At 37.9% G+C, this 13857-nt stretch overlaps 1 protein-coding gene across 6 annotated transcripts in view; it reads left to right on the forward strand.

Moving 5' to 3' along the window:
* The window catches only part of TMEM131 (transmembrane protein 131), a 192812-nt gene that overhangs the window by 147823 nt on the left and 31132 nt on the right, over window positions 1–13857 (forward strand). For all 6 annotated transcript variants that reach the window (XM_019931144.3, XM_019931142.3, XM_019931143.3 and 3 more), the window contains 8 exons: window positions 1224–1362; window positions 2071–2180; window positions 2632–2698; window positions 9704–9855; window positions 10261–10403; window positions 11367–11553; window positions 12593–12778; window positions 13586–13744. In XM_019931144.3, coding sequence (XP_019786703.2) covers window positions 1224–1362; window positions 2071–2180; window positions 2632–2698; window positions 9704–9855; window positions 10261–10403; window positions 11367–11553; window positions 12593–12778; window positions 13586–13744 — 1143 coding nt within the window. The remainder of the gene's footprint in view (window positions 1–1223; window positions 1363–2070; window positions 2181–2631; window positions 2699–9703; window positions 9856–10260; window positions 10404–11366; window positions 11554–12592; window positions 12779–13585; window positions 13745–13857) is intronic.

A 13857-nucleotide genomic window follows, 5' to 3' on the forward strand; every position in this document is an offset into this window, starting at 1 on the left:
CTCCATTGGCTGATTTGAAATGTATTTGTCAGTATCATCAAGATCTTCCAATTTATAGTATGTAAGATTTTCAAGCCATGAATGATTAAATCTGCAGGTTTCTATTTATCTGAACTATCTTCTGTGAAAGATTCTCTTAAGGCAAAAGAGAGTTAAATTTTAACTTTACAGTGGTTAAAATTAGTACAGAGATGACTTCTAATGAACTCACTAAGAGAACACTAATTCAAACACTCCTTGGTCCTCTACAGTTCCATAGCGGACATTGTAAGGTACAGGTCGCCTCCACAGTTTAACATCCAATTATGAATAAATAACTTGCAGTGCTGCCCTAGGTTCATCTGCCAAGGAACCTCTTCACGCCCCGCCCCCTGAAACCCCTGCTTTCCTCTCTGTGAGCCTAGTGTTTCACTCCTAAAGACCCAGGCTCCCTGCCTGCCCTGTGCCACTGTGTCCCAGTTGCACAGTGAATGTGGCATTTTCCCTGCCCCTGCCTTTGTCTTACTTTCTCAGCGTGAATGTTACAGAGAATTCGTTACTCATCATACAAAACCGGTACTCTCACCAATATTAGGGTGTCATAATTCAGTAGTCTTATAGGATAAAACAGGCTTCAGTGTTTGTGCCCAGGCACCTTAGCCCCATTTATAATATTGTTTCCTTAGGGAATGTGCTCTGAGTTCTTAACCGCTGGCTTATAAATACTCATATGTAGGGAAATAGTCAAATGAGGCCCTGAAAATTGCTCTTAACTATACATATCTGGACAGAATCCTCATATGTGTTACCTCTTCAACTGATGTCTTCATTGTGTATCAGGATTTTGTTTTGTTTTTTATCTCAAGTGGGGAAAAAGCCATATGCCAAGCAGTGCACTGCCTTCTTACTAGTTCTACTGAAAACATTTGCCTGCTGTTGGTGTCTGGATCTTTCCACTAAACATGCAAGATCCTTTAGGATCCCCGTAACATCATGTTATCTGAATATCCCTGCCTTTTCCCTTTCGAATTCAGTACGAAGACAATACTGTACAGGTGATCAGTGATACTTTGGCAGCTCTTTGTGCCAAAATAGAGGCATCTTCATACATGTCTCTGTGAGAAGCAGACTTAAATATGAGAGCAAGTAAAATTTCTCAAATACACAAGCCTAATAGAATTTCCTATATTCAGAAAACTCAAATATTTCATTTTGTTACAGTGACTTACAAATTGTTTTTCTAGATTGAGCGCTATATTTGAAGTAAATACAGACCTTCAAAAAAACATACTGTCAAAAATCACTGCCGAGCTCTCCTGGCCGTCCGTCCTCAGCTCACCCCATCACATGAGGTTTCCCCTTACTAATACAAACTGCTCTTCAGTAAGTATTCAGAGTGACATCAGTTCTGGGAAATCTGTAATAGGGTTATGAAGTATCTGCTCTTTTTTTTTTTTTTAACATCTTTATTGGAGTATAATTACTTTCCAATGGTGTGTTAGTTTCTGCTTTATAACAAAGTGAATCAGCTATACATATACATGTATCCCCACATCCCCTCCCTCTTGCGTCTCCCTCCCACCCTCCCTATCCCACCCCTCTAGGTGTTCACAAAGCACCGAGCTGAAATCCCTGTGCTATGCGGCTGCTTCCCACTAGCTATCTGTTTTACATTTGGTAGTGCATATATGTCCATGCCACTCTCTCACTTCATCCCAGCTTACCCTCCACCCCCCCACCCTCCCTGTGTCCTCAAGTCCATTCTCTACATCTGCGTCTTTTTTCCTGTCCTGCCCTTAGGTTCATCAGAACCATTTCTATTTTTTTGGATTCCATGTATATGTGTTAGCATACGGTATTTGTTTTTCTCTTTCTGACTGACTTCACTCTGTATGACAGACTCTAGGTCCATCCACCTCACTGTAAATAACTCAGTTTCGTTTCTTTTTATGGCTGAGTAATATTCCATTGTATATATGTGCCACATCTTCCTTCTCCATTCATCTGTCAGTGGACACTTAGGTTGCCTGCATGTCCTGGCTCTTTTAATGGTGGCAGTCTTTCACTTACTGTGTCTTTACTTTGTTTAAGGAAGAAGAGATTACGTTAGAAAATCCTGCAGATGCGCCTGTCTACATTCAGTTTATTCCTCTGGCCTTATATTCCAACCCTTCTGTCTTTGTAGATAAGTTAATATCAAGGTAGGCATTGCTGGTAGATTATCAGAATGTTTTCATATTAGCAGTGAATTATTATTTTACACATTTAAAACTTTATTTCAGCTCATACAGTAATAGATTGGGCTTAGAGAAATTCTGCATCTGTAATTGAAGTTGAGAGAAGGTTCTGGGGAGAGAGATGGATATTATATTAAACATCTAGAAAAGCTCCCAGTTTAAGACAAGAAAAAAATAATATAGAACTCCTTCCTAAAATCTTATATAGAGGAAGCAAGTGGTGGAGCCTTTCAAGTATTTTACTTTTAAAAAGTGAACAAAATATTAACTGTAAGTTGTAGCTATTTTTTGAAGGCTGTTAATCTGATAACATTGATCTCAAAATCTGCCAAAAGATAAGCACAACCTTAGTATTTATAACCCCTTTAATTATGATGCTGTTTACAAAGAAATATGTGTATTTTTTTTATTTCAGGTTTAACTTAAGTAAGGTGGCAAAGATAGATTTAAGAACACTAGAATTCCAAGTCTTCAGAAACAGTGTAAGTATTCAGACTTCATACTATTCCAAAGAAGTAATTCTACAATATGATCAATGCAAATGTGAAAGAAAAATATTAACCATCCTTAAATTGGTTGAAGGGCAAGTTACTGGAGAAGTCAGAACAGTCTAGTAATTATTTTAGAGGGAAAAAGCCCCGGAAGAATGGGTGGGATTTAGATTGCCATGAGGCACCCTGGATAGAAGGTCCTGTTTGTGGGCATTAAACATTAAGCTCATGAAGGTTCATCATAATGGCTGCCAGAACCTCTGAGATTATGTAGATAAGGTATATACTGATAGATAATGTTTTTTTTTTATTAAGCCTCAAAATATTGAGCTTGGTCATTTAAATTTTTATTTTGGATACTTTCTGATAAGATTGTAAGCTCCATGAAGGCCAGACCCACGGCTAGCTGTATTCATACTTAGTGCAGTAGTGAGCATAGTTATAACTCAACAAGTATTTTTAAACTAGTAAATGTATACATAAACTGGTTTGTTCTAGGACCAAATATTCTCTATCATACAGGCCGGGCTGAGCAGCCACTAACCACTCATGATTATGTAAGAACTTAATGTGTAGGATCTGTGTCAGTCAGGAAATTAGCACTGGGAACTAAAGCCACCTGCAAACTGGCCCAAGTCTCTTGGCCTAGATGCCCTTCCCAGCCACTCTCATCCAGCCTTAAACAGCCTGTTCACACCAGCCCTGATGGCTGTGGAGCGTGCACTGATTCGGCTCTCTGGCTCTCCCTGAATCTTTGTTTGCAAGCATGTTAGCGGTGTTTTTTGTTTTCTTTTTGACGTGTGGTAGGTACCTTGTTTCCCAGTTCTGGGTATAAGCTCCTTGAGGGCTTTTCTTCTACTTATATGGTTTCCTTCCCACATTTATAATACGAAGGGTGTTGAGTGAATGAGAGTAGGAATCTAGTTAATCCTCCATCATCTGAATTACTCTGAGTGAAAACAGTAAACGACCACCTCCTTTCTCTCCTTTTGCTGAGCTCTTTTTCTGAGCACGGTCCGTCTGTCAAGTAGCCACGGGATGCCTTCCTGCCATGCTGTGGCTTTGCTGCTTCCCATTTGGAATAAGGGAGGTTGGCTCCTAGAATAACCATGGCTTTGTACCTACTAACTTGGTCACCTCGACCAAGTAAATAAACCTTTCCAAACTTCAACTTCTTCACTTGTAAGTGAAGTTAATAATTTGTATATTACAAAGTTTTTGAACAGGTTAAGCAGACCAACATGGAAGCCCTTAGATGGGTTGCTTGGGACATAGGAAGCCCTCAATGAATGTTGACTGGATGAGTCAGTCTGTGGCTCACCAGGTGGGAAAGAAAGGCAATACGAAGGTTTTCAGTATTTCATGAGCACCTCCTATGTATCAGCATTGTATCACTGTATGTGTATAGTGTATCATATCACTATATCATATATATGTGTATAGTGTATCATATATATCACTATATCATATATATATCATATATATCACTGTATCATATGTATCACTATAATCAGCAGGTGCATTCACATTTATAATTTCATGTAATCATTACAATAGCCAGGCTGAGCTATTACTAACCACCCTAAGAATAAGTATTTCCCTTGTTCTGTTGGTGGTGGAAAAACAAAGCTCAGAGAGAGGAAGTAACTTGCCCAAGTTCCTACCTGTGATAACTGGCAGGGCCAAATTCAAATCTAGTTCTCTCAGAGTCCAGAACCCTTGACCATACTTTCATGACACATGGTCGTTACTGTTAGGAATCACTAATTAACCTGTCCAACTAGATGTTCTGTAGTTCTTGAAGGATTTGTGTCCTTTCCCATAGCTTTGTGTTTTAATGTGTAAGGCATAAATTAGCCAAACCTTTATGGAATTGTTTTTATGTCTATTTTTAAGTAAATCTTATATAAGAAAGTAAGAGAAAGAAATTTTCTCTTTAAAAAGAGAAAGTAATTTTCAATGTTGTATTTTTATTTTCTGCTGAGTAATAGGTAGAATACTAGACTGAAATTTAGATAGTCTCATATTCTAGTCCACGCCCTTCTCTTGGAATCTTTTTTACTTTGCTTTTTCCATCCATAAAGTACCAACATAATAAGTTCAAGGCTATCTAGACCTCAAGTATCTAGAAAGCTCAGTAACCAGAAATTCCTTTCACTCTGCTTTTATAAGAGAGGAAATATTCATGAGAAGTACATGACCTATATTTACCTTTTTTTGTCTTACCAAATCTTTAGTGGTACCTACAAGATGTAGGTACTGTGAGAGATAGGAAGATGAATAAGAATACTCTAGACCTCAGGAATTCATTCTAAATAAAAATGCTGGAGGAGGTCTTAGGGTGAGCTTAGGATAAATTCTATCACAGTTCTCTACAGTGCTATAAAACTGTGGATCTCAGAATATTTGGTCTCAGCATTCCTTTACAGTCTGAACAATAATTAAGGATTTCTACATTATCTCAATTTTTAAAAATTATTAAGGACTCCAAAGAGGTTTTTTGTTTATGTGGTTTGCATCTATCAATATTTAACATATTAGAAACTAAAACTGAGAGATCATTAAAATATTGGTTTAATTCATTTAAAATAATAATAAGCCCATTCTATTTGACATAGGTAATATAAAAATGAAAAAATAGATATATATTTTTTTAAGAACCATTTTGCAAGAAGAGTAGATTGTTTTACAGAGCTCTTCAATGGCTCTCTGACTTAATATACAGATAGATTCTCCTGTCTGCTTCTGCATTCGGTCTCTTATGATACATCGTTTTTGATGAAGTATATGATAAATATCTGACCTGACCTGACACATTCATATAGTTGCAAAAAGGAGTGTCTTAATTGCTTTTTTAGTTATCATAACACCATGCATCAGTCATTCGGAAAATATTGGTTCACTAAGATATGAAGAGCTTCCAAATGTTGACACAATTCACTCTGCAGTATCCAGAAAATCATATTCATTCTTACAACCACTAATCTCATCAGGGTGTTCTTTAACTATTGACTCTAAAGCTCACAGGGCCAAAACTCTAAATTTTGCTCAAACACTCAAATCTTACCATTGGCAACAAATGCTTCAGTTGTTTCCTTAAAGGAGCAGATGCACTTCATTTTCGTAAAAATGTCTACTAACTACTCCAGTCTGAATAACCATATATTGACTGTCAATCGTTTTTTCAAATATAAATGATGTTGCGGAGGCAGGAACTAGTTCAGTTGGCATCTGAAACGATAGCTCTTCCAGACAGCATGGTCCAGTATGCTGCAAGGGGTGCTGCGTGCGTACTCCATTTGATCACATGGTGTTGAAAAGGCACGTGCTCAGTAAATAGCCTCACCCGCCAGAGAGCAGACAGCAGAAACAAGAACTACAGTCCTGCAGCCTGTGGAATGAAAACCACATTCACAGAAAGACAGGCAAAATGAAAAGGTAGAGGACTGTGTACCAGATGAAGGAGTAAGATAAAACCCCAGAAAAACAACTAAATGAAGTGGAGATAGGCAACCTTCCAGAAAAAGAATTCAGAATAATGGTAGTGAAGATGATCCAGGACCTTGGAAAAAGAATGGAGGCAAAGATCGAGAAGATGCAAGAAATGTTTAACAAAGACCTAAAAGAATTAAAGAATAAACAAAAAGAGATGAACAACACAATAACTGATATGAAAAATACACTAGAAGGAATCAGTAGCAGAATAACTGAGGCAGAAGAATGGATAAGTGTCCTGGAAGACAGAATGGTGGATTTCACTGCTGCAGAACAGAATAAAGAAAAAAGAATGAAAAGAAATGAAGACAGCCTGAGAGACCTCTGGGACAACATTAAACGCAACAACATTCACATTATAGGCGTCCCAGAAGGAGAAGAGAGACAGAAAGGACCTGAGAAAATATTTGAAGAGATTATAGTTGAAAACATCCCTAACATGGGAAAGGAAATAGCCACCCAAGTCCGAAGTGCAGAGAGTCCCAGGCAGGATAAACCCAAGGAGACACATGCCGAGACACATAGTAATTAAATTGACAAAAATTAAAGACATAGAAAAATTATTGAAAGCAACAAGGGAAAAACAACAAATAACATACAAGGGAACTCCCATAAGGTTAACAGCTGATTTCTCAGCAGAAACTCTGCAAGCCAGAAGGGAGTGGCACAATATATTTAAAGTGATGAAAGGAAGGAACCTACAACCAAGATTACTCTATATCCAGCAAGGATCTCATTCAGATTCGATGGAGAAATCAAAAGCTTTACAGACAAGCAAAAGCTAAGAGAATTCAGCACCACCAAACCAGCTCTACAACAAATGCTAAAGGAACTTCTCTAAGTGGGAAACACAAGAGAAGAAAAGGACCTACAAAAACAAACCCAAGACAATTAAGAAAATGGTAATAGGAACATACATATTGATAATCACCTTAAATGTGAATGGATTAAATGCTCCAAACAAAAGACACACGCTCGGGCTTCCCTGGTGGCGCAGTGGTTGAGAGTCGGCCTGCCGATGCAGAGGACACGGGTTCGTGCCCCGGTCCAGGAAGATCCCGCGTGCCGTGGAGCGGCTGGACCCGTGAGCCATGGCCGCTGAGCCTGTGTGTCCGGAGCCTGTGCTCCGCAATGGGAGAGGCCACAACAGTGAGAGGCCCACGTACCGCAGAAAAAAAAAAAAAATACGCTCACTGAATGAATACAAAAACAAGACCCATATATATGCTGTCTACAAGAGACCCACTTCAGACCTAGGGACACATACAGACTGAAAGTGAGGGGATGGAAAAACATATTCCATGCAAATGGAAATCATAAGAAAGCTGGAGTAGCAGCACTCATATCAGATAAAACAGCCTTTAAAATAAAGAATGTTACAAGAGACAAGGAAGGACACTACGTAATGATCAAGAGATCAATCCAAGAAGATACAACAATTATATATGCACCCAACATAGGAGCACCTCAATACATAAGGCAACTGCTAACAGCTATAAAAGAGGAAATCGACAGTAACACAGTAATAGTGGGGGACTTCAACACCTCACTTACACCAATGGACAGGTCATCCAGACAGAAAATGAGTAAGGAAACACAAGCTTTAAATGACACAATAGACCAGATAGATTTAATTGATATTTATAGGACATTGCATCTGAAAACAGCAGATTACACTTTCTTCCTAAGTGCACACGGAACATTCTCCAGGATAGATCACATCTTAGGTCACAAATCAAGCCTCGGTAAATTTAAGAAAATTAAAATCATATCAAGCATCTTTTCCGACCACAACACTATGAGATTAGAAATAAATTACAGGGAAAAAAATGTAAAAAACACAAACACATGGAGGCTAAACAATATGTTACTAAATAACCAAGAGATCACTGAAGAAATCAAAGAGGAAATCAAAAAATACCTAGAGACAAATGACAATGAAAACACAGTGATCCAAAAACAAAAAAAGGCACGTGCTCAAGGGTTGAGATTTAATAAGATTAATATTTATTACTGTTTAATCAGTAACAGTTTTGGGTTTTTTTTTTTTAACTGCAAGTGCATGGCAGTGAGGAATACAGTGGCTACTAGGGAAGTTTGATGCCACTGCCTTGCTTCTAGCTAAAGGGTCAGCAGTTTTTCCCACCATTGCTTTTGCTGACCATCAGTGCAAAGGTCAACACAGTGAAAAAGGCAAAGAACGTCTGTCGGTGTTCTGAAAATAGTTTTGACACCTGAAAAGACCTCTGAGATCCCCAGGGGTCCATGAATCCCTTTTTAAGAACCACCACAACAATTATTGAGAATTATTGAGGGCCTTAGTGATATCCCAGAGGCATTACAACATCCTAAAGTATTTTCCAAGTCATCAGAGTTTAAATTAGTTGTTTTGGCGAATATATGTATAATGTATAACGTGTTCATCAACTACTCAGAATAGTTCATTTAAAAGGGAACCTATTTACCAACCATTTTGGAGCAATCAAAAGATTGTTGTCCTAGTAGACATGGACAGAGAAGAATTTTCGATGTAGGAAAAAATATTTGCCTCAGAAGTGAGAATTAAAAAGTAGTGTGCTTCACAAAGTCTATTGACTATGAAGTTATGTTTGTAGAATCATGCTGTTGAAGTAGATAGGTCTGTATATAGTAGAAAAACCATACAAAATGCACTCTCCTTTCACAAGTTAGCAGAGCCATGTAGAGCCATGCACATTTATACCCAAGTATTACCAACCCTTCCCCCCAAAAAGTTTAAGATTAACGTTACTTGAAATCAGAACAGTGTAACCTTATATGTGAACTATGATTTTTTAAAAAATAAAAAACAAATGTTTTTTAATTTTATCTATAACTGTCGGGAAGTCATATTTTGATTATTAAACTAAGCTATTACTTGAACTTTAAATCATCAAGTGTTTATGAAACAGTAATTATGGGCTTAGCTTTCAAAATAAAATTCAAAGATAGCTTGATATGAATTGGAAATACTTTTACAAATAAAATGATGCAACCTTAAGATCCTCCAGCTGATATCTGTCTGAGGGGAGGGGCAGAAAAACAGTGACTGAAAGTGGGGACAGCACCGGTAGGACTTCGGGGTGCTGGGTGTTCGGTACACAGCTGTTTGCTTTGTGCTAAAACACTGAGCTACTCATCTCTTAGGTTTGTGTCCTTTTCTGTTTTTGTGTCATGTTTCAAAACTTTTAAAGTTAAAAATAAAAAGATCTGTACACAAAAACAAGTGTTAGTACAAACATGAAGACTTCGGTGACCTGGGGAACAAAGCCCTTTCTGGGACTTAATGCAGAATATACAGTGTCATCATTGGTTGCCCAGCTCTGCTTGCCAGCCATCCAGCCTCTAAATCATCAGGGATAAAATTGTTTATATAGTTGATCAATTCGAGAAACTAATACTGGGCTGTGCATGGGGTGAAGGGAAAAAAGCTTTTCCAGAGAATATACTAATGACTGCTGCTTGTTTACCCAATGATTCAAGGCTCATCCACTGCAGAGTTCCACGGGATTTACAGAGGGCCTCTCCCGACATCTAATTTTAAACGTAATTTTAAAACCTGGAGAAAAGAAATCTGTCAAAGTAAAGTTTACTCCAATTCACAATAGAACTGTTTCTTCCCTAATCATAATCAGGTATGTTCTGTGATTTAAGTGTGGGTTGACCTTTAGTACTTACATAGAGTCCTTTCCTGATTCGTTTCAATATTAATATTTGCATTAATTTATTTCTGAAATAGGGTATTCATTTTGCCCGAAATACACACACACCCCCCACGCCTCATGAAACATACCTTTGTGATGATATTTTTAGCCAGAAGACCTGAATACTGTCTTCCTGTACCGTGTGTGACTCTTCAGAGTGAAAAACTCCTGCTCCTCTTTGTGTAAACATTTAAAATTTTTTCAAGTGCAAATGTTTCACCATTAAATTTAGTGTATTAATTTTTACATGGTTTATAAAGTAACAGTAAAAATTATAGATCAAAAGATTGTGCAAATTTAATGGGAGGAAAATCTGTGGTTCTTGTTCTTACATAGAAATAACCTGACTGTGATGGATGCTGTGATGGTCCAAGGACAAGGAACAACTGAGAACTTGAGGGTGGCAGGCAAGCTTCCAGGTCCAGGGAGCTCCTTGCGCTTTAAAATCACGGAAGCATTATTAAAAGACTGTACAGACAGTGAGTATTCCTGTCATATCCAAGGCACACATTTCAGCGTTTGTTGTCAACAGGAAATAATTCCAAAAACAAGAACAGTATTTCTACATGTACACATGTGTAGTATATTAATGATGGATACTTGAGATTTTAAGAAAACACCCTGACTTGCTTTCAGAGTTGTTTGGTTTGGATCTTAAAAAATTTGAAATGTCAGTATTCATTGCATGCCTTAGATGATTTACTCTGAATGTGAAAAATAAAGCACAGTAAGTCCCCTACATATGAACCTTCAAGTTGCAGACTTTCAAAGATGCAAACATGCGTTTGCATGTCCAATCACGTAAGTTAGTTCACGTGTCTGGCGCACATTGTCAAGTGTGTGCATCCTCTACAAGTGTTTGTACTTTTGTGTACTTTACAGTACTGTATAGAGTACAGTAGTACAGTACCTTTATTTCAAGCCCAGGATGTCCAGAAGCAACCGCAAAAGCAGCGGTGATGTAGCGAGTACTGCAGCCAGCCCCTGTATGCCAGCTGTTTACTGTACTACTGTACTTTTCAAGGTACTGTACTGTAAGATTAAAAATGTTTTATTTCTTGTGTGTGTTTGTTTTTTATGTATTATTTGTGTGAAACGTATTATAAACCTATTACAGTATGGTACTATATAGCCAATTGTGTTGGTTAGGTACCTAGGCTAACTTTGTTGGACTTATGAACAAATTGGACTTAGGAACGCACTCTTGGAACTAAACTCGTTCGTATGTAGGGGACTTACTGCAAAATTAAACTTCTGCCGTGTAAAATGACTTAACAAAGTAGAATACTTCCTGGTGAAATCCGGGTAATGGCTGATCTCTTTGCCCTGAGGGGCTCCGTTCATAATCTCTGCGATACATTCATAAAGAAGGTATTATCATTACTTGGACCTGGAGCACAGGATAGCAAGATTTATACTCACTCCTCATTTTTTTCCTTTAGGTTTGAAACTAAGAGAACCAAATTTCACATTGAAAAGAACATTTAAAGTAGAGAATACAGGACAACTTCAAATTCACATAGAAACCATTGAAGTCAGTGGGTACTCATGCGAGGGATATGGCTTTAAAGTTGTCAATTGTCAAGAATTTGCACTGAGTGCCAATGCCTCTAAAGACATAATCATTTTGTAAGTATTTTCTCATACGATAACAAATCACTAACTTCTCATTAACTTTATACTGGAGTTGTTCAAACTTTATGCTAAAATTGTTTGCATACTCACAAAAAAAGGTCTTTATCCACAACTATATTCATTTGATTTTTTTCTTCACTTAATCTTTGGTTATTTCTTCATATCTTTGTTTTCAAAATTGTGAAACTCCAAAGTGGATCAGATAGTCTTAGAAACCAGTTTCAAAATTATTTTCAAGATTGTGTAGGAAACTGACTATAAATTCAGTCTCAGCAGCAGAGCAGACACCTATGTTACACACATGCAGTTTTTCTGTGTTGTGCAGTGTATACAAATGTGTGATATTTTGGTCAGAAGACAGTTTTAATGCCTACATCGGCAGTAGTTGCAGCATATTTTAACAATTGATTACTTGTTATGTTATAAAGTTTATATAATAAAATGTAACTTCTGTCCCCTTAATGGAATGATAATTTCATGACCTTCAGTGGACACTTACTTCATAAGTAACTACATTACTCCATGTAAGGCATACACTTGGCACCTGAAGGTACAGTGAGGAATAAGACACCTTTCCTCAACGTGCAGATCATGTGCTTGTGGGGCGTACAGTTAACAAAATAAAAATAATATAATTAGGGCAGAAAGCAGTGCTGCAGGCGATGAACATCAGTAGGGCTAGGGTGGTTCTCTACACACACACACAAAAAGGCAGTGGGAATGCATCGTAAGAGAAGAGTGTGGATTAACTAAAGGAGGAAGGAAGAGGGAAGGGAAGGAAGCTCAGAGACTACTTTCCTAGTTAATGATCATGGGATTATTGTTCTCTTTTTATGTAAATTCTCCAATTATCCACAGAATATAGTTGTTTTGGTTATTCACCTCATAGGGCAATACTTTGTCCATCTTAAAATGAGAAAGTTGAATAAAAGTATCAAACTCTAAAATTCTGTGTTCTGTTTCAAAGGCATTATATTTAAACTGTCTGCGGTATATTTTTAAAAACTTTATCACTGCCATCATTCTGTTTTAGGTTTACTCCTGATTTCACAGCTTCTAGAGTTATTCGTGAACTGAAGTTTATAACCACCAGTGGCTCTGAATTCGTATTTGTATTGAATGCATCCCTTCCTTACCATATGTTAGCAACCTGTGCAGAAGCCCTGCCCAGGCCCAACTGGGAGCTGGCTCTGTACATCATCATCTCAGGAATAATGAGGTACTTGCGTCTTCTTTCGAGATTAGTATTTAGGCGTCACTTGACACTGTTTATCATGGGCCCACCACGTGCCAGTCACTGTTCTGAGTGCCGGGGATGCACCAGCGAACAAAGCAGGCAGACCTCTCTCGTCAAGCCTGCATGCACCAGTGGGAGCAGTCAGAACTGAACCCTGCTTGGGTGGCATATACGATAAACCAGAGTCTTTTCTACCTTTGAAATTTGTTATACAAATGAAGTACAGGTTAATTTCTTAAAGGAAAAAAACATGCATAATTTACCAGGTGGTTACTCGATTTGGGCATTTGTAATGTACTCAACATAATAGTTTATTCTTCCTGAGTCATACCTAAGCAACATAAAACTGATGAGAAATATTTTTTAAACCCTCAACATCCTCATCTTTTTTTCAGCATATTTCTTTATGTTTTTTTAAGAATGAGATATACTCGCCTCTGAATTAACTTACATAGTTACCCTGCACATCCTTTAAGGGAAAGGAGTTGGCCTAGAGAGTTAGAAGTAAAAGAAAAGATAAGAGCTGCTTCTTCTTGGTAAAAGAAAAGCTACCCTCCAGCGTCTGTTCTGATACAAATAATTATTTCCTCCGTACGAGCCTCCGTGTACGTTGGCATTCTAGAAAAGTCGGTGCACAGCCTTTCATCCATAATGCTCTTTTGTCATGTCACAGGCACTTGTTTTTTATATCATATTGTACTTTACCAAGAAGCTTGCCTTTAATGTCACATTTTGTTACTCTTGCACTCACAACTGAACCCCGATTCTCCATCTTCTGTACCCCTGCAGTGCACTGTTCCTTTTGGTAATTGGAACAGCCTATTTAGAAGCTCAAGGAATTTGGGAGCCCTTTCGAAGGCGACTATCCTTTGAGGCCTCGAACCCGCCCTTTGATGTGGGAAGACCATTTGATCTCAGGAGAATCGTTGGTATTTCATCTGAAGGAAAGTATGTTCACCTGCTGGAAATAAATTCTCCAATATATAGATTTGGCTGATGTAATTAAAAGAAAAAATACGTTTCTTCTTTTCATCTTCGCTCAGGGGAAAAATCTTAAATAC

This window comes from Tursiops truncatus, chromosome 14, assembly GCF_011762595.2.
Source record: "Tursiops truncatus isolate mTurTru1 chromosome 14, mTurTru1.mat.Y, whole genome shotgun sequence".
Classification (NCBI taxonomy): domain Eukaryota; kingdom Metazoa; phylum Chordata; class Mammalia; order Artiodactyla; family Delphinidae; genus Tursiops; species Tursiops truncatus.